At 70.0% G+C, this 18,447-nt stretch overlaps 5 protein-coding genes across 9 annotated transcripts; 2 read left to right on the top strand and 3 right to left on the bottom strand.

The window, feature by feature from the left end:
- The first annotated feature begins 242 nt into the window (after positions 1-242).
- On the top strand, positions 243-1,238 carry LOC107056413 (protein tyrosine phosphatase receptor type C-associated protein-like). The gene is made up of 2 exons (XM_015301458.4): positions 243-284; positions 631-1,238. The coding sequence occupies exons 1-2, from the start codon at positions 282-284 to the stop codon at positions 1,204-1,206; spliced, it is 579 nt and encodes a 192-aa protein (XP_015156944.4). The 5' UTR covers positions 243-281; the 3' UTR covers positions 1,207-1,238.
- On the bottom strand, positions 1,119-4,498 carry RPS6KB2 (ribosomal protein S6 kinase B2). Of its 4 annotated transcripts, XM_015301460.4 has the most exons (15): positions 4,390-4,498; positions 3,860-3,894; positions 3,643-3,763; positions 3,499-3,567; positions 3,249-3,396; positions 3,131-3,188; positions 2,913-3,013; positions 2,742-2,832; positions 2,577-2,667; positions 2,382-2,489; positions 2,217-2,279; positions 2,065-2,142; positions 1,865-1,972; positions 1,679-1,791; positions 1,328-1,593 (listed from the first exon to the last, which is right to left on the bottom strand). In XM_015301460.4, exons 1-15 carry the CDS (start codon positions 4,459-4,461, stop codon positions 1,443-1,445), a joined length of 1,407 nt encoding a protein of 468 aa, XP_015156946.3. In that variant the 5' UTR covers positions 4,462-4,498; the 3' UTR covers positions 1,328-1,442. The 4 variants fall into 4 exon arrangements, with proteins under 4 accessions (XP_046798096.1, XP_015156946.3, XP_046798097.1 ...); XM_046942140.1 differs by having other exon boundaries at positions 1,119-1,593; positions 1,726-1,791; positions 3,131-3,396; XM_046942141.1 differs by having other exon boundaries at positions 3,131-3,396.
- Positions 4,499-4,786: 288 nt separating this feature from the next.
- Positions 4,787-11,769, bottom strand: CARNS1 (carnosine synthase 1). Of its 2 annotated transcripts, XM_025150527.3 has the most exons (10): positions 11,673-11,769; positions 11,279-11,299; positions 10,776-11,007; positions 10,055-10,144; positions 9,486-9,964; positions 9,017-9,197; positions 8,670-8,755; positions 8,169-8,400; positions 7,813-8,084; positions 4,787-7,244 (listed from the first exon to the last, which is right to left on the bottom strand). In XM_025150527.3, the coding sequence occupies exons 2-10, from the start codon at positions 11,279-11,281 to the stop codon at positions 6,027-6,029; spliced, it is 2,793 nt and encodes a 930-aa protein (XP_025006295.2). In that variant the 5' UTR covers positions 11,282-11,299; positions 11,673-11,769; the 3' UTR covers positions 4,787-6,026.
- Positions 11,770-12,690: 921 nt separating this feature from the next.
- PPP1CA (protein phosphatase 1 catalytic subunit alpha) lies at positions 12,691-14,968 on the top strand. Its single transcript, XM_015272644.4, has 7 exons — positions 12,691-12,777; positions 13,133-13,264; positions 13,356-13,586; positions 13,876-13,980; positions 14,059-14,282; positions 14,464-14,598; positions 14,669-14,968. The coding sequence occupies exons 1-7, from the start codon at positions 12,723-12,725 to the stop codon at positions 14,777-14,779; spliced, it is 993 nt and encodes a 330-aa protein (XP_015128130.1). The 5' UTR covers positions 12,691-12,722; the 3' UTR covers positions 14,780-14,968.
- Positions 14,814-17,037, bottom strand: RAD9A (RAD9 checkpoint clamp component A). Its single transcript, NM_213583.3, has 11 exons — positions 16,958-17,037; positions 16,800-16,870; positions 16,591-16,710; positions 16,388-16,502; positions 16,216-16,315; positions 16,039-16,148; positions 15,864-15,970; positions 15,734-15,798; positions 15,548-15,652; positions 15,226-15,430; positions 14,814-15,140 (listed from the first exon to the last, which is right to left on the bottom strand). The coding sequence occupies exons 1-11, from the start codon at positions 16,989-16,991 to the stop codon at positions 15,042-15,044; spliced, it is 1,131 nt and encodes a 376-aa protein (NP_998748.1). The 5' UTR covers positions 16,992-17,037; the 3' UTR covers positions 14,814-15,041.
- Positions 17,038-18,447: the final 1,410 nt, after the last annotated feature.

Here is an 18,447-nt window from a genome sequence, read left to right as displayed (position 1 = left end):
GCTCAGGCACAAACTGTCACAGCAGTAATCGGGGTCGGTGTTCCCAGGGCCGTGCTCCCTCCCACTCTTCACCCCGGCTGATGCATTGCTGTGGGTTTCTCGGCTGCTGGGTGCATTTCGGCTGTGTGTGGGGGGGTGGCAGGTGCAGCCGCCGTCACCCTCCTTCCCCCCCTCTTCCCCCCCGCATCGATACATCCGCTGCCGGGGGGGCAGGAAGTGCTGGGGGCCCCCCTGCACCGCTCACACCGCAGCAGCAGGACCTGCTCCAGCCGCACTCGGGGATGGTGAGCACCCCAAAAACAGAGTGGGGGGAGAGGGGGTGACGGGGCAGGGTAGGGCATCCCTGAGAATGGGAACATCCCAGAGAACGGGAACGAAGCAGGGAGGGGGGATCCTGGGGTGCCCACGGCCTCACGCATCCGCGGTTATCCCCTTGTAGATTTGGGGGTGAGGAGCGAAGGAGAGGGCTGCGCTTCGTTCCCACGCGGCTCCCCCTCTCCGGCCGCTGCTTTTGGGGGGAGGGGAAAAACCCACGGGTCGTTGGGGCAGCCCCCCACCCTGGGTCGGGGCCTGGGGGCCCGCGGGGCCGAGCGCTGCGGGCACTGAGGAGGACCCGTCCCGTTCCCCCAGGACGCCGCCCGGCGCCCCGCGGCCGCGCTGCTGCTGCTGGCGGGTCTGGCGGCGGCGGGGGAGCCCGCAGCGAGCCGCAGCGACCGGGCGGTGGGAGCCCTGCTGGGGCTGCTGCTGTGCCTGGCCGTGGGGCTGGCCCTGGCCTGGCGGCACCTCTGCCGCCTGTCGGACGGCCGCTACCACCCCCGGCCCGCGGGACGCCGCGCCCTGGCCGTGCTGCGGGGCCGATGGAGGCAGCTGCGGGGCCGGGAGAGCGCGGCCGAGCCCGACGGGGAAGGGGACGAAGCCCCGGAAGCGGAGGAGCTGATGCCGTGGGGCGCGGAGAGGCAGCAGCGCCAGGAGGAAGAAGAAGAGGAGGAGGAGGAGGAGAAGGAGGAGGAGGAAGGCGGAGAGGAAGCGGCCCCGCAGGAGGAGGAGGAGGAGGAGAAGGAGGAGGAGAAGGAGGAGGACGAGGAGGAGGAGGAGGAGGAGCAGCGCCCGGCGGAGCAGCCCCACGCACTGCCCGGCGACGCGCACAGCCTCGCGGGGACGGCGGCGTGGGGCGATGCGCGGCCGCACGACAGCACCGCGCTGTGATGGGCACCGCCCCAATAAAGCACTCAACGCTCCTCCGGGCGGACACGGCGTGGTGCGGCGGGCAGGGCGCGTCCCCCCACCCCCTTAGGCACCCCCCCCCCCCAGCCCAGCACGCCGCAGCCGCACTGATTGATGCTTTAATGGGCACACGCAGCCCGGCCGGGTCGCAGCCCTGCAGCCCCGGCCCCCCCTCGCCCCAAGGCACCGTTTCCCCGATTCCCCTCCCCCCCACACCCCTACCTGGGCGGCCGCCCCCGACCCCCCCGCGTCTTCTTGGCGGAGGCGATAGGCAGCGGGGCCGTGCCCTCGGGCGGGGTGCCGCCCCCCAGCCCCAGCTCCATGGGCTCTGCAGGCCTGAAGGGCTCGAACGGGGAGAACTTCACCGGGCTGCAGAGGGCGGACGGGGGGTGAGGGGGATGGGGGGGGGGGCAGCTTTCCCGCAGTGCCCCCCCCCCCAACCTGGCACGGGTACCTGACTGGGGTGTGGGGGCTGCTGTTGAGGCGGCGGGGGGAGCGCACCTTAGGCTGGAAGGAGAAGCCCTCCTTGATACTCTCCAGCACTGAGGGGGCCACGTAAGTGAAGCCCTGGAGGAAGGGAATGGCAGAGCGTGGGGCTGGGGGGGTCGGGACCCCCTCTCCCCGTGCACCCCCCCCGTACCAGGAAGGCCTGGTTGGCACTCTCGCTGATGACGGCGTCATCAGGGCTGTCCACGGGGGTCTGGCGCGTGAAGCGGGCATCGAACTGGCTGACGTCCTCCTCCGACTGCTGCGTGGGGGGGGAGGAACGCGGCTGCCGTCCTCTGAGCTCCCCCCCCCCTCTCCCTTCAACCCCATTGCCCCCCAGAGCATCCCCGGTACCAGGCAGGGTTTGAAGGGAGGGTCCAGGCGGCGCGCCAGCAGCTCCTCCCAGTTGATGTGCCGGAAGAAGGGATGCTTCTGCAGGAGAACTGATGTTACATTGAGAGGTGGGGGAGAACGGGGGGGGGAGAGGAACATCGTTATAGCCCTACCTGCACATCGGCTGCATCTCCCGGCCCCCCACCAACACGCTGGCTGGGGTTACGCTTGAGGAACTGCGAGAGAAAGGACATAGGGGTCCCAGCTGCCCCCCTCCACACACACACACACGGGGAGGGGGGGGGTGATGGGATGGGGGGTGCGGATGGAGGACGCACCTTCTTGAGCAGGTCACGTGCATCGGGCGTCAGGTAGGGGGGCAGCACCAGCTTCCCCTTCAAGATCTTGTCTATGGTTTTCTTGCGGTTCTCGGCCGTGAACGGGGGCTGCCAAGAGGGGGTCGGCCACAATGAGCCCTTCGTGCTGCCCACGCGCCCCCCCTCCCCCCCAACCGCCCCCCCAGGGTGACTTGCCGATCCGGTGAGCATGTCATACATCAGGGCACCCAGGCTCCACCAGTCCACCGCCCGGTTGTGCCCGCTGTGCACCAGAATCTCCGGGGCCCTTTGGGCAACGGGAGGGACGACCTGAGTGCGTGGCCCCCCCCGGGCTCCCCTGGCACCCCTCCCCCTGCTCACATGTACTCGATGGTGCCGCAGAAGGTGTGGGTGACCGCTCCGTCGTGGATGGACTCCTTGCACAGCCCGAAGTCCGTCAGCTTGATGTGACCTAGGGGGATACCGGAGGGGGTCAGAATGGCACCGCACGGTGCAGCCCCCCCCCCCCCCGCCCCCCAATGCTGTACACACCCTGGCTGTTGAGCATGATGTTTTCTGGCTTGAGGTCACGGTAGATGATGCCGTTGGAGTGCAGGTGGCCCAGCGCCAGCGTGATCTCACTGAGATAAAAGCTGTGCCATGGTGGGATGGGGGGGGTGAGCAGCAGCCGGTGGCCCCCCAGTGCCCTCCTCCAGGCTGAGGACACGTGGGGACACGTGAGGATACATGGGGCCGCGTGCCGCCCCTACCAGGCGGTGTCCTCCAGGAAGATGCCCTCACGCTCCAGCTGCATGAAGAGCTCCCCACCTGCAACAAAGAGGCCGTGAGCCGTGCCCCCCTCGTGCGTGCCCCCCCAACCCCTCGTACCGCTGAGGCACTCCAGGATGAGGTAGAGCTTGCCGCCCGTCTGGAAGGCGTAGATGAGGTCAACGATGAAGGGGTGCTTGATGGCCTCCAGGATGTTCCTCTCAGCCCGCGTGTGCGCCGTGTCCTTGGCATTGCAGGCGATCTTAGCCTGGGATGGGGGGGGTTACACGGTGAGGGGAGGGCGTCACACAGCGATGGGGGGGGGGGGTGGGGTCCCACAGCGACGCAGAGCTCTGTGGCACCTTCCTACCTTCTTCAGCACCTTCATGGCGAAGATCTTCCCCGTGTTGGTGCCCTGCACCTTACGCACCTGGAAGACCTGCGGGGCAGCGGGGGCAAACGTCCTGACACCCCCCGCCACGTGAGCAGCCCCCCCTTCCCAAAGCCCCCCCACCTTGCCGTAGCCGCCCTTGCCCAGGACGCGCAGCAGCTCGAAGCAGTGGGGCCCGATGTGTTCAGGGCCGTTGTTGACGCTGCTCTCTGAGATCTCGATCTCCTCGTAGTGCCCCACAGGCCTGCGGGGGTGGCGGTGGGGGGGGGGAGGGGTGAGTAGGGACGGGGCCCCCTCGGAGCCGCCCCTCAGCGCCACCCCGGTGCCATCCTACACTCACTCCAGGCCGTTCCCCCGGGGTTCCACCTCCATCTCCTGTGGGGACGCGGCATCAGTGCCACTCAGCACGGTGGCTTTTGCCCTGTCCCTCATCCTTGGGACAGGTCCTGCTCCCCCCCCCCCCCCCAAAACCCCATCCCAGGTCCCTCATCCCCACCCACATCGGGTCCCAGCCCTCCCATCACCACCTCTCATCCCCACCGGGTCCCAGAGCTCCTCACCACTCCTGAACACCCATCCCACGTCCACGCAGCCCCACTCACCTCCACCCCACCCCTACCCTGTCCTTATCCCACATCCCTCTCCCCACCAGGTCCAACTCCCCCCCTCCCCCAGCTGTCCCCGTCCCCACCAGGTCACAGTCACCTCTACCGGCATCCCCGATTCCCACGCCGTCCCCGTGTCCCCGTCCCCAGTCCCACCGCGTCCCATTCCCCTGTCCCCACTCCCGATCCCATCTCCCCGCTCCCCACGCCGTCCCCGCGCCGTGTCCCCCCCCTCCCGATGTCCCCACGTCCCCGGCGCACTCACGGCGCCCAGCTCGGGCTCCTCCCCGTCGCTCCCCTCCTCGGTCTCCAGGTCGATGTCGAACACCCCCGCCATTGCGGCGCCGCAGCGAACCCGCGGGCCCCGCCCGGTCACGGCCGCGTCGCGTCACGGGGGGGGGACTCGGGATCCCCGCCGCGGGGCACCCCGGGACGTGGAGTCCGAGCACGTGGCGCCGCCCCCAGCCCTGGCCACGCCCCCCAGCCTTGACCACACCCCAACATTAACCCCGCCCCCCAGCGTTAGCCCCGCCCCCTGCGGCTCGGGTGTCCCCCAAAGGGCAGGGGTCGGCCCCAAATGTCAGCGCTGCCGCACGTGGCCCCGACTGGGGATCGCTGGGAGGGGAACCTCCCCGAAATAAACACGGACGGTGACGCACCGCTTGGAGCTCTGCAGCCTTTATTGGTGCACGGGGCCCTAGGGGTGCTCCCCCAGCCCAGGTTGGGATCGTGCCTCTTCCACGGCTCGAGGGGTGCTGGGGGGGTCAGGCTGGAGGAGACCCCTAGAAGGGGCCCCCAGCCAGGCCTCCGGCTGCTACTGCACTGCTGTGCTACTGTGGGGTCTGTGTTGTTATCGCAGGGTCTCAGGCACTATGTGGGCTGTGTTACTGTGGGGTCACTGCTGTCACTGCAGGGTCTCAGGCACTATGTGGGCTGTGTTACTGTGGGGTCACTGCTGTCACTGCAGGGTCTCAGGCACTATGTGGGCTGTGTTATTGTGGGGTCACTGCTGTCACTGCAGGGTCTCAGGCACTATGTGGCTTATTGTTACAAGGCCTCAGTCACTACGCAGGCTGCTGTGGTCACTGCTGTTACTGCAGGGTTTCGGCTGCCACGTGGGCCGTGTGTTATTGTAGGGTCGCTGCTGTTATTGTAGGGTCTCTTGCTGACACTCGCAGATGCCGTTTCACCGCTGTCGCTGCTGAGGGCTGATGGTGGCAGTGGCTGCATTGTCACACGGCATCATCCCGGGGCTGTGTGTCACGGGGAGGTCCCCCCCACACTGCTATGCTGCTGGCAGGTTTCTTGCTGCGGGGTCTCCCCGGCAATGGGGCGTTCCCACGGGATCCCTCCACGCACAGCTCTCACCGCAGGCGCCTCCCGCTCCTCTGCTCCTGTAGGGTCTCCTGTTTCTGCGGGGGATCCCTGCTGTGCACCCGTTATTGCGGGGTCTCCCGGTGCCGTCCTGCTACTGCAGGGTCTCCCATGCTGTTCTATTGCTGCGGGGTCTCCCCTCGCAGGGTCTCCCACTGTCCAGCTGCCGTTACGGGGTCTGGTGACGGTCGTTCCTTATTGCGTGCCCTCCTCGCACTGCATTCTTCCTCATGTCTGCCCGTTGCTGTGGGGTCTCCCCCCGCTCTCTGGTTATCGGAGGGGCTCCTCACGTTTGCCTGTTACTATGGGCTGCTCCGTTATTGCGGGCTCTCCCCATTGCCGCAGCCCCCCGTGCTGCTGCTGAGGGCCACGCCGGGTGCTGTAGGGCCGCCACGTTGCTACAGGCCCACAACCCACACCTCAACCCCGGGACGGCGGGGGCCGAGATTGGGGTGTGGGCCTCGGGGGGGGAGGATCCGGGGGATGCGAAGCCCGGCCCCGGCCCCGCACCCCCACCCCCCGCCGTGGCTATTTGAAGTGGGAGAGGAAATGGCCGACGGGGTACTGGGGTGAGTCGATGCCCAGCGCCTGGCACAGCCCCAGCAGCCGCCCGCAGGCCTCGGCGGGGCCGTCCCCAGCGCAGGCCACGCTCAGGCACGGCTCCTCGTAGCGCCCGCCCGCCTCCTCGAAGAGCGGGTTGAGGCGCACCAGGCCGCGCCGCTGCAGGCCCTGCAGGGCCGCCATGACGCCGCCGCGCAGGGCCCGGCCGTGCTCCGACGCCAGGCACATGACGCCCGCCAGCTGCTGCCGGGGCGCGGGCCGGGAGGGCAGCACGGGCGGCAGGCCCAGTGCCAGCAGCACGGCGGCCAGCAGCAGGTCGGGTCCGTAGACGGCGCGGATCCAGTCGCGCAGGTAGAAGCCGCCCATGCGAGGGTTGATCTCCAGCAGGCGCGGCCCGGCGGGGCCCAGCTTCAGCTCCACGTTGAAGACGCCGTGCCGCAGCCCGCAGGCCCGGCAGCAGCGCAGGGCCGCCCGCACCAGCTGGGCCTGCCGGTCGGCGGGCAGGCAGGAGGGCAGCGTGGCCGCCGTCTCCAGGAAGGTGGGGACGCGCGTGGGGCCGTTGTCCGACACCCAGGCGCCCAGCAGCCGGCCCTCGAACAGCACCAGGTCGACGTCGTGCTCGGTGCCCGGCACGTACTCCATCAGCAGCATGGCGTTGCCCCAGCCCAGCCCGATGCCCGGGTGGTCGGCGTCGGCCCGCAGGTCGTGCCACAGCTGGGCCGCGTGCGCGTGGCACTGCCCGGCGTTCTCCACCAGCCGCACGCCCACCGCCCCCGCCCCGAACTCCAGCTTGGCCACGGCGGGGAAGGGCACGGCACCCGCCGCCCGCTCCACGTCACCGTGGCTGCGCAGCCGGCGGCAGGGCACGGAGAAGGCGGCGGGAGGCGGGCGGCCGCGGCGGCAGCGCTGCAGGTGCTGGTGGGTGCGGCTCTTCTGCTTGGCCAGGCGCACGGCAGCGGGAGGGCAGCCGGGCAAGCCCAGCCGCTGGCACAGCAGCGCCGTCAGCACCACGCAGTCGTCCCAGTAGGACAGGCAGGCGTCGGGCCGCAGCCCGCGGGCGTGCAGCATCTCCAGCACGCGCTCGGCGTGCTCCTCATCGCGGCAGTGCTCCCGGCTGTCGTAGGGCAGGAAGGTCTCCACCAGCCCCGCCGCAAAGTGCTCGGGGTCCGACTCTACCAGGTGGATCTGCGGCACCAAGCTGGTGGCACCATGGGGCGGTGGGACACAGCACGCCCGCTCCGTGGCGACGCCGCCCGGCGCTGGCTCTGAGGCCTGCCGGTGGCTCCATCACCTCACCCTCGGGCTGGGATCGTGGGCTGCCTCCAGGATGAATCGCCCTCTGTCCCTGGTCCCGGTGCCCTGCCCCTGTCCCCAGCCTGTCCCTGTCCCCACTGAGTCCTGGTCCCCCCGTCCCCATCTAGTTCCCAGCACTACCGGTGCTCCCGTCCTGCACCCAGCCTGTCCCTGTCCTCACCAGTTCCCGATCGCCCACATCCTCATCCCTGGCCCTAAGACCCCTGGCTCCAGAGCAGTTCCCACATACCCAGGCTGTCCTCAGCCCTGTCCCCCATCTCCGCCCCCATTCCCACCACAACCAGGTCCCCACAGTCCCTGGATTAGGATCAGCTTCCCTGACCCCAGCCACTACAGGTCCTCTTTGCTCGCCCCTAGCTTCGCATTCACTCTGAAGCCTACCGACAGCCGCAGCTCCCAGCGTTCACTCTGAAGCCTACCATTGGCCCCATCCGCTCACCCGCAGGCCGTATTCGCGTGCTGCCTCCCAGACGAAGCTCTTGCTGACCCCTCCAGCCCCGATCAGCAGGATGTCCTTGCCTTCGACTAGGTGGCACTGCGCCCGGTGCAGCAGGCACTCGGCCAGCAGCCGCGGCACGTCTCCGGCAGGCTGCCCCACGTCGTGCCCCATGCCCTCAGCCAGCAGGCACGTCTCCAGGCAGCGCAGGCAGTTGGCCGAGAGGGCCACCAGCTCCAGGGTGCCGTCCACGCACGCCAACAGGAAATCCACACCTCGGGGATGCAGAGGGCACGGCGCTCAGTGCCACGAGGCCACCGCTTGCCCCCCAGCGGAGCAGCCCCGGGGTCAGAGCTCACCGAGGACGTCGGTGTGGGCGCGGGCACCGCCACGCTGAGCGGGGCTCAGCTCGCCCTCCGCGGCTAGGAGGGCAGCCATGGCGGCCTCGGCGGCCTCCCGCAGCTGCCCCGCCAGTGCCTGCCGCTGTGCCGCATCTGCCAGGCCCCACTGCCGCAGGCTGGAGTCCAGGCCCAGGGGCAGCGCCGAACCGTGCCGCACCGGCACCTCTGCCCGCCCCGCAGTGCAGGCCACCTGTGGGGACGCGCCACCAAGGGGACACCCGGTGACACCGGGATGCGGGTGGGTGTCCCCGAGGCAGGGATGTGGGCTGCCAACGGCCGGGGCCCGGGGACGCGTGGGGCCGTGTGCCGGCACCCGGAGCCCGGGGGAGGGGGGGAGGGGATGCTCACAGCCACCCCCGGCCCCACCCGGCCCAAGGGGAGGGGCTATAGGAAAGGAGGTGGGGCATCCGACCCCACCCGCAGGTGTGGCCCCCGCTGGCCCCGCCCCCCAGACCATACCTGGCAGAGCTGGGGCCGGTCTCCCCAGGACCGGCAGACGACGGTGCAGATGCGCAGGGCCATGGGCAGCCGCGGGGCTGCGCTGCCTGGGGGGCGAGGGACAGGGCAGGGACAGCGGCACCCCACCCGCAGCCCCCAGCTCACCCTGCGGTACCCCCGGGAAGGGCCGAGGGCTGTCCCCCCCAGTGCCACGCTCGCCCCCGGCCCGGGGGATGGGAGGGGCAGGAGATGGCCTTCCCCCCACCCTTAGGGACTGAGTCCGAGGTGGCCACCCCCCACCCAGGGGTGGACACGAGGGAGCCCCCGGAGGCCCTTCCTGGGCGGTGGGTACCCGAGGGGGGTCTTACGTGGGGGCAGCGTGGGCAGGCGGGCGGTGGGCACCAGGGCTTCCAGCAGGATGCTCTCCTCCTCCCGTAGCCCCTTCAGCAGGGCTGCCACCGCCTGTGCCACCGCCTCGCCCTCCACCTTCCTGTGGGTGCTGTGGGGGTCCGTTCCACGCCACCGCCACCCTGACAGCCGCACTGCCACCTGTGTGTGTGGGGGGGAGGGGGCAGCGTCACCCCATGCCACCCTTTTCACAGCACCGCGTGCCACCCTGCCCCATGCGGTGCCACATTACCCCGTGCCACCAGCCTGCACCACCCTGCCGCCCCTGTCCCACACAGCACCACGTCACCTTGTCCCACGTCACCCCATCCTGCTCCACCCCAGCACTGTTCCACCCTGTGCCACTCCACCACAGCACCATGTCGCCCCCCCACCCCCCCCCCCCCCCCTGTCCCCTGCATTGTGCCACATCCCCCCTGCTGTGCCCACCTGGTCGTAGGGCTGCATGCTGCTGCCCTCCAGGAAGGCGCCCACCTCATCCCGCACCAGGCTCTCCTGGCCCTGGGGGTCCTGCAGCCGCACCAGGTGCACCCCGGGCGGTTCGGGCTCCTCAGGCAGGGTCTCCCATAGCCCCGTGATGAAGGCCAGGGTGGGGGGCACGGTCAGGCCGGCGCGGGCGGACAGCAACCAGCGAGAGAGCAGGGGGTCCTCCAGCCAGCGCGTCAGCAATGCTGAGCCCCCGGTGGGGCAGTTGAGGTCACGGGCCAGCTCACCCTCCCAGCTGCCCTCGGACCCAAAGGTGCCAGTGACGTAGGTAGCACGCCGGGGAGGCACAAATTCTTCCAGGGCAGTGCAGCCCCCTGCCTCGAAGGAGACCCCCCTGGAGAGCAGCAGGGACCACGAGCCTGGCGACGTCTCCGAGGGCACGCGGCTGGCCCAGGCAGGCGCCAGGCACAGCACCATGGCACCTGTGGGTGGCACGGGATGAGCAGTGGCTGTGTCCCCGCGCACCGGGGGGGCTGCTGGGTGCTGGGCAGGGGGGACAGGGCCGTACTCACCTGGGTAGCGGGTGCCACCCTCCAGCAAGACGGGCAGGAAGGCGGTGGGGGAGCCCAGTACGCACACAGTCATATCCAGTGGGCCGGATCCTGCGGCAAGGCAGTGGTGTGGTGCGTGGGACCTGCTGCCACCCCGTGTGAGCAGCCCTGGCACTGTGACCCCAGCCCAGCACCACAACCCCAACCCCAACCCCAACCCAGCACCGCGGTCCCCAGCTCAGCTGCAAAAGACAAAACTGTTTGTTGTCTCAAAGCTCGCTTCGTGAGGCATTTGTGGTGATAAGACTCTAACTGACAACTGCTAATTATCTCGGGGGGGCGAGTGGTGGGTGCCACCGTGCCACAGGACTGCTGCTCGTGATTGTAAAGAGAAGCAGAATGGGGACAAGCATTCTTTTTCGGGGTGCAGCTTGAAGCAGCTGACCACTGCCAAAGGCGATAACGCTTGTGCACGGCAACGAAAGCACCACTCCCTGCTCCCTTAACTGCTGGGCCAGGTGTGCCGCGCTAACCGAGCGAAAAGAAGAAGAAAGGAGAATGTGGAGTGAGACAGCAGCACTGCGCCCTGCTGCCAACCCACCTCTCAGCAGCCCGGGGTCCCCAGCCTGGCACCACGGCGCTGCACCACAACCCCAGCCTGGCACGGCATCCCCAGGCCACACCGAGCCCCCGTACCGCCCCATCCCACCACCCCACCACCCCGTGCCCCCCATACCCATACCGGTGCGCGGCTGGCCGGTGCGGTCTATGGTGAGGGGCATCCCCTCCAGGCGCAGGGTGTGCTGCAGCACCTCGTAGGCGTGGGCGGTGGGGTCTGGGTGCCCGCTGTCTTCGGGTCCCTCGCCGTCAGACACCTCTTCCTCCTGCCAGCCCGGGCACAGCGCCTCGGGGCCGGCCCACTCCTGCTCCTTCATGCCCAGAGCCTGCTCCTCTCTCAGCCGGTCCACCGATATCTGTCCGAGGGCACGGCCGAGCTGGCACCGCGACGGGCACCGCGCCGGGCACCGCGCCGGGCACGGGGGCCGCGGGTTCAGGGGGGGCATCGGGCAGCCACGGGACGTCGCTGGGGCGGCGGTGTCGGGGTGCCCGGGAGCGGTGCCAGCCCCCGGACAAAGCGTCCCCTTGTCCCCGCGGGGTCACGCGGAGGCGGTGGGCACGGCGCTGCCGCACGGAGCGCCCGGCACCACCCAGCCCCGCCGGGAAGGGGAAGGGGCCGCCACTCACCATGCTGCGGGCGTCGGAGGGCTGCAAGAGACGGCAGAGGGGTCACGGTGAGCGGGGCGCAGCCTGCGCGGGCAGCCCCGCCGGTACCCCGCCGTGCCACGGTGCGCCCGGAGGGAAACTGAGGCACGCGCGGCCGCGCGGCCCCACGGGGACGAGCCGTGCCCCGCAGTCACGCGTGGCCGCTGGCAGAGGGGTAGCCCCGTGCCCCGGCTTAGCTGCACAGAGCCCCATTGTCCCCGGCTTCCAGCCGCCCGTCCCCGGCGCCGCGCGGTGCCGCCCCGCACGTCCCCCGGCTTAGCGCGACGGCTGCCCGCGATTTCACCGCAGGACACGCGTGGCACAGCGCACGCCGCCACCCACGGACACGCGTCGCGCTGCCGCCGCCCGCACCCACCGGCGGTCGCTGTCGCTGTCGCTGTCGGGCGGCTGTGGCGGCGGTGCCCGCGGAGCTGTGCCCGTTGTGCACCGGCGGCGGAGGCGCCTCCAGCGGCAGAGGGGCGTCCCCGGGGGAGGGCGCGGGGCGGGGCGGGGAGGGGGGGGGGAGAGGGGTCGGGGGGCGTGCGGGGTGTGCGGGATTCATGGGTGTGAGGATACTATGGGGGCGTGGAGATGAGGACGCGGGAGCACGAGCATATGGGGCATAGAAGGGTGGGGAAATGGAGATGGGGGGAGTGGGGGCGTGGGGAGGAAGGTGTATGGGGTTACGGGGATTTGGGAGTATGAGGATACGTGGAGACGGGGGCATGGGGATGTGGCAACAGGTGGGGGGGAGGATATGGAGATAGGAGACCGCAAGGATATGGGAAACGGGGATGTGACAATAGGGGAACGTGGAGGCAGAGGAGCGTCGGGATGGGGACGCCGGGGTTCGAGGGCACGGGGATGTGACAACGGAGGGATGTGGGGCTGCGCGCATTTGGGGACACGGGGACGCAGGACACGAGCAGCGGGGCACGCAGCCCCGAGCCAGGCACCAGAGCCGGGGCCAGTTGCTGGGGTCGGCCGGGGACAGCAGCGCAGCTGACACCGCGAGGCTGAAATGTCACCAATGTCACCACGGGCGCCGGGCCAGGCTCTGGCGGCACCGCACGGCCCGCATGGCACGTCGGGGGGGGGGGGGGGGGGAGGGGGGCGCACAAACGGCACCGATGGCACAGGTGACGCAGGTGGAGCCGGCGGCACAAGCGGCACCGCTGGCACGAGTCCCCACGGGGCTCCCCACGCGCGTCCCCGCACCGCGAGGGTAGCGACAGCCTCCGGGCAACCGCACAGCGGCCCCGCGCGGCCGCCCCGCCGGCGCCTCGTGGGAGCGCGGAGCCCCGACGCGCCTCCGCGGCCTCCGATCCGGCAGGGGGCGCTCTCCCCACCCGCCGCTCGCCCCGGCCGCTCTCTATGACCGCGGGGCCGGGGCCGGGGCGGGGGGGGGAAGCAGCGTCCGGCGGCCATGGCGGACACCGAGAAGCTGAACCTCGACTCCATCATCGGCCGCCTCTTGGAGGGTGAGCGGTGGGCCTCGGGCTCCGAGACGACCTTAGGCGCGGCCAGGGGGCGGGAAGGGCCGGGGCTGTGCCGCGAGGGGGGGGCGGAGAACCGGGCTGCGGGCCGGGGCCTGCGGGGGGGCCGTCGGGAGCTGTGTGGGGGATGGGGCCTGCGGGGCGCCGGGGGGCCGCGGGGGATCGGGAGGCCGCGGGGCCTGCGGGGAGCCGGGGGGGGGGGGGCTGTGGGAAAGAGAGGGGTTGCGGTGAGCGGGGGGCCGTGAGGGGCTGTGCGGGAGTGCAGGACTGTTGGGGCACGGCCGTCTCCGGGGGCTCTCCGGGGGTGGAGTGGGTTTTGCTGAAGGCCGCCCGCGCACAGTGCAAGGCTCACGGCCCGGGAAGAACGTCCAGCTGACAGAGAACGAGATCCGGGGGCTGTGCCTGAAGTCACGGGAGATATTCCTGAGCCAGCCCATCCTGCTGGAGCTGGAGGCCCCCCTCAAGATCTGCGGTGAGCAGCGGGCCGGGGGGATGGGGGGGGAATGGGGGGGGGGTGGGCTGGCTGCCAGCGTCACCGTGCGGCCCCTGCGATCCTCTTACAGGTGACATCCACGGGCAGTACTACGACTTGCTGCGGCTCTTTGAGTACGGGGGCTTTCCCCCCGAGAGCAACTACCTGTTCCTGGGTGACTACGTGGACCGGGGCAAACAGTCGCTGGAGACCATCTGCCTGCTGCTGGCCTACAAGATCAAGTACCCCGAGAACTTCTTCCTGCTGCGTGGCAACCACGAATGTGCCAGCATCAACCGCATCTACGGTTTCTATGACGAGTGTGAGTGCCACACCGACCCCACTGCTGTCAAACAGGACTCCCCCCGCCTCGTCTCCCCAGTGCCGACCCCGTACATACAGCCAGCCCAAAGCCCCCGCTGCCGTCCCCGTCTGCAACTCTTCCGTCTCCTGCAGACCTCACGCCCCCATCCCGGCCACCTCCATGGCCTCCCAGCCCCCTGGAGGGTTCACTGCCAGCCCGTGTGCGGTGTGGGACACCGGGGGGTGGGGAGGGTGGAGCACAGCCCACAGGAAGGGCTCCTGTGAGCACCCGCTCCGCTGCCTCGCAGGCAAGCGGCGATACAACATCAAGCTGTGGAAGACCTTCACCGACTGCTTCAACTGCTTGCCCATTGCTGCCATTGTGGATGAGAAGATCTTCTGCTGCCATGGAGGTGGGCACAGGGCTGGGGGCTGCCGCCTGGGTCCAGAGGCTGCCCCACGGCGTAAGCTGACGCTCCTATCCCATGCAGGGCTGTCCCCTGACCTGCAGTCGATGGAGCAGATCCGGCGCATCATGCGACCCACGGACGTGCCCGACCAGGGCCTGCTGTGTGACCTGCTCTGGTCTGACCCTGACAAGGATGTGCAGGGCTGGGGCGAGAACGACCGCGGCGTCTCCTTCACCTTTGGGGCTGAGGTGGTGGCCAAGTTCCTGCACAAGCACGACCTGGACCTCATCTGCCGGGCACACCAGGTACTGGGGTCAGGCCTCACCTGGCCTCCATACCAGAGGAGGTTTTCCCAGGAGGGGACGTTTGCTCTTGAGGATGCGGTCGGGCTCTTTTGAAGGGGATGCTGTCCCCTGGGGGGGGGGGGGGGGCTGTGGGTCCCGTGGACAGGGCACAGAGGGAGATCCGAGTGCTGCCACCCCACAGGTGGTGGAGGATGGCTACGAGTTCTTTGCCAAGCGCCAGCTCGTCACCCTCTTCTCTGCACCCAACTACTGTGGGGAGTTCGACAACGCAGGCGCCATGATGAGCGTGGATGAGACGCTGATGTGCTCCTTCCAGGTGAGTCAGGGCTTTGCCAGGGAGGGGGCAGCACACGGGGCCCCTTTGCTCACCCTTCACTTCCCTGCAGATTCTGAAACCGGCAGACAAGAACAAGGGCAAGTATGGGCAATTCAGTGGGCTGAACCCCGCCGGCCGCCCCGTCACCCCGCCACGCAACTCTGCCAAAGCCAAGAAGTGAGTGCCCGTCGCCAGCAGCCCCAGCACCAGGTCGCTCCTCTCTCCATTCGTTTTTTATTTGTAAGATCCTGCCCCCCCTGCCACTTTCTACTGTACCAAACGTGCCCTCTGGGGCAGGACCCGCCCCTCGGATGGCAGTGGAGGCGGGGCAGGAGGCTTTTTTGGGGAATAAACTTGTAATGGGTCTTAAGATGTGGCTTTGGGATCATCCTGCGTGGCCAGGCAGTGCCAGCTGCTGCGCCGTGGCATCGGAACGGGGGCTCTCAGCACTCAGCATCGCTGTCCTCTGCCAGCACCTCCTGGCTGGGGGCTGGGCCAGGCCCCCCCGGCGTCAGCACAGAACCGAAAAACAGCGAGCGGAACTTGGGGAGTGAAAAGACATGGATAGGGTCAGAGGTCCGTGCCAGTCCTCTGCCCCCTCCCCCCGTTTCAGTGCCCGTCCCACACCTTCTTGTGAGGGGGCGTCCCTGGCACAGCTCCGTCCTCCTCCTCCTCGGGGTCGCTTTCTGCAGGGCGAGGAGTGTGCAGGGAGAAGTTGGGGCTGGGGGGTGCCCCCGCCTCCCCCTCGCAGGCGCTGCTTTCCAAGGCCACCATGTAGGACTCGAGGTCGTCGGCGAAGTCATCGGGGGGGGCAGGCGGGTGGGAGACGCGGCTGGAGGGGGCAGTGAGTGAGTAAATGTCGGGCAGCGTTAGGACTGTTCACTAGTCCCTGCTGCTGGCAGCGTGGGGCGGTTCACTCTGATCCTGACCGATGGCAACGGGACGTTACCCATTGGTGGCAGGGGGTGGCTGTGAGTCGCTCTCTGGGTCCAGGAGGGTGGCCAGGACGAGGTGTGCCTCCATCAGGCTGTCATCCAGGGTGAAGATGGCCGGCCTGGGGGGCACACGGGGACTGTGGGAGAGACCTGGAGGATGGCTCTGGGTGGACGAGGGACGCCGTGGCGTTGGCTCCTACCTTCCGGGCTCATCGTAGTGGATGGTGAGGGGCAGGCTGGAGGCCTCGGCGAAGCTCAGGAGCCCCTGGGGGGAGAGGGGGCTTAGCGGGTCTGAGGGGCCGCGGGGCACAGGGTCACGCTCACACTCACCCTGAACTCCTTGAGGCAGAAAGTGATGCGGGAGCCGGGCACCACCGCCACCTCCTGGAACTCATCCGGCGCCAACCACAGCTCTGTCACCATGGCCTTGCCAGGCTCTGCAGCGGGGCTGTCACCACCAGCTCCGGCAGACCCCTCCCCGTCCCCGTGCCACATCCCCACTCACCGCTGCCCTCCTCCAGGTGGCTGCGCAGCCCGATTCGACCCCCAGCAGCAGCTCCCAGCGTCACCTCTGCCAGCGTCTGCGGGAAGTGCACCACTGCCTCCGCCAGCAGCCTGCAGTGAAGGCACTCAGCACCAAACCCCCCCCGGTAACCCCCACCCCACGACCCCCAGCGCTCACTGTGCAGGAGCACGCAGCCGGCTGGCGCAGCACTGCGTGTCGAAGACGGCCTGCAGCCTCTCGCACTCCTGGAAGGCCAGCTGGTGGGTGCGGGTGACACCTGCAGGACAGCCCCGTTAACGCCCGGCTGCAGCCCCCGTGACCCCCCCCAGCGTCCTCGCCTCCCACTCACCGTGCTTGCAGTGCAGCTGTAACACCAGGCGCCCGGCGCGGGGCCGCAGCAGCACCAGGCAGCGCTCCACCGACTTGTCCAGAGTTGGCAGCGAGCGGAACACACCCAGGAAGGACTGGGGGTAAGGACAGCATCACGGCCCGTCCCTGCCGGAGGGACACACGTAGGGGGGGCTGCTGGGGGGGGGGGGGGAGGGTCCGCACCTTCATCAGCACCTTGCAGCGGGTGCCAGGGGGGCCCGGCTCATAGCGCTGGAAGAACAGAGGCACGAAGAGAAAGGAGGCAAAGGCGGAGCGCGAGGTGCTGGCGGCACGCAGGGACAGCTGAGGGCGGACAGGGGGTGGCACCGGGCACCGGGGGGTTGGAAGCGGCCACGTCCCGGCGTCCCCCTGCGCCCCTACCCCGCCCCTACCCCAGCGTCGGAGGGCTCCAGGTAGAGGTGGTCGCCGACACGGGACAGCGCGTGCACGGCGTGGCCGAGGGCTGAGGGCGGAAGGCGGGGGGGGGGGGGGTCAGATGGGGGCAGACGGCACCCCCCAACCCCCCCCCCCTTCCGCCTCCCCGTCGCACCTTTCACATTGCCGCCTTCGATGACGCACTTCATGGCGACGGGGATGCGGGGAGAGCACGTGGAGGGCCGCCCCGCCCCCTCGCCAGGCCGCGCCCCCCGCCCCCCACGGGGGCCGGACGGTCGCCCCGCCCCTCCCCCTCCCCTACGCCCGCTGGTCGCGTCCGCCGCCCGCAGCGCCCCCCCGGCAGCGCCCCCCGGCAGCGCCCCGCGCGGCCCCGCCCGCCCCTGCGCCCCCACCGGCCCCGCGGAGCCCCCGCCCGCCTCGCCGCCGCGCCGCGCCGCCACCTTCCCCGCTCCCGCGCCCGCCGCAATCCCATTGGGCGGAAGCTCGCCTTCGTCCCGCCCCCGCCGGCGGCCCATTGGTGGACGCGGCCCCGTGACGGCGTCCACGCCGCGGGCTTCGCCTCACGTGATATCGGGGGCGGGGCCGCGCCCCCAGCCCTGCCCCCTCCTCCCCGCTGCGCGCTCGGGGGCGGGCCCTCTCCGGCCGGCCCGCTCTCCATTGGGTGGTGGAACACGGGCGCCGCCGAGGATTGGAGAGCGGCCGGAGCGACGTGCCATGTAGCCAATGGGGCCTCGAGGAGCCGAGGCGGGGAGAGGCCGAGTGCGCTCCCTTCAGGCGGTGGGGACTCGCGGGCCGGTTGGGGTGCCGCGCAGCGCCGCCCCGGGCGCGGTTTTCCCCTCAGGCCCTCCGCCTCAGGCCGGGCTTCCTCCGGGCCTCTCTGGTTTCCCACAGCCCAACTTCGGTGCCGCGGCCCTCCTACAGCCCCAGCGCGGAGGGGCTCCTCGGCTGTCTGCAGTGCCTGTGGGTGAGTGCCGTGGGTCGGCTCTGCTGCTCCGCTGCCGCGGCTGCTCTTCTTCCTACGGGGGCTGCTCTGCCTACGGGGCCCCGAGGCCTTTGGGCCCTCAGCAGCTCCCCACCAGTTGCCCCCAGCGCGGGGATGGCCGGAGCGCCCCTGGGCACCAGTTGGAGCCGGCTGCCTTCCTCTGTGCACAATGGGGAAGCCTCCCAGCATCCGGGGCTGTGGGTGTTCGGGGTCAGAACCCTTCCCGGTACTGCAAAAGGTCGTCGGCGGGAGGCGAGGGCGAAGCGGCTGCCGGTGACGTGGCTGTGGGCAGGGGCACGGCCCTCCCGGACCTGCATTCCAGGGGTCTGAAGGCCGAGGAGGAAAGCAGACAGCCTGAGCACAGCGTGTCAGCAGGCAGCCCTGTTCTGGTGGCTGGGGGGAGGCGGGGAGCTCCCCAGTGCTGTGGGGTGAGCCCCTGGGGTCCCCTGGCAAGTGGGCAGGGGCGGGGGTGTCACGTTTGTGCCTGCAGCTGCAGCCCTGCCGGGCACTCCCCAGTGCTTTGGGGCAGCTGGCAGCGGTGGGGACATTCCCCTTAGCACTGGGGCTGCCGTAGCTGTGCCCTGCTGCAGTGTGTGGTTCACAAAGGCTGTGTCTTCTGGCCGTGTGTCTCCAGCTGGCACCCAGTGCTTTGTGCGCCCACC

Source organism: Gallus gallus, chromosome 5 (genome assembly GCF_016699485.2).
Source record: "Gallus gallus isolate bGalGal1 chromosome 5, bGalGal1.mat.broiler.GRCg7b, whole genome shotgun sequence".
Taxonomy (NCBI): Eukaryota; Metazoa; Chordata; class Aves; order Galliformes; family Phasianidae; genus Gallus; species Gallus gallus.
The sequence above is the reverse complement of the archived record's forward strand: the minus strand, read 5'-3'. Positions and strand labels throughout refer to the sequence as shown.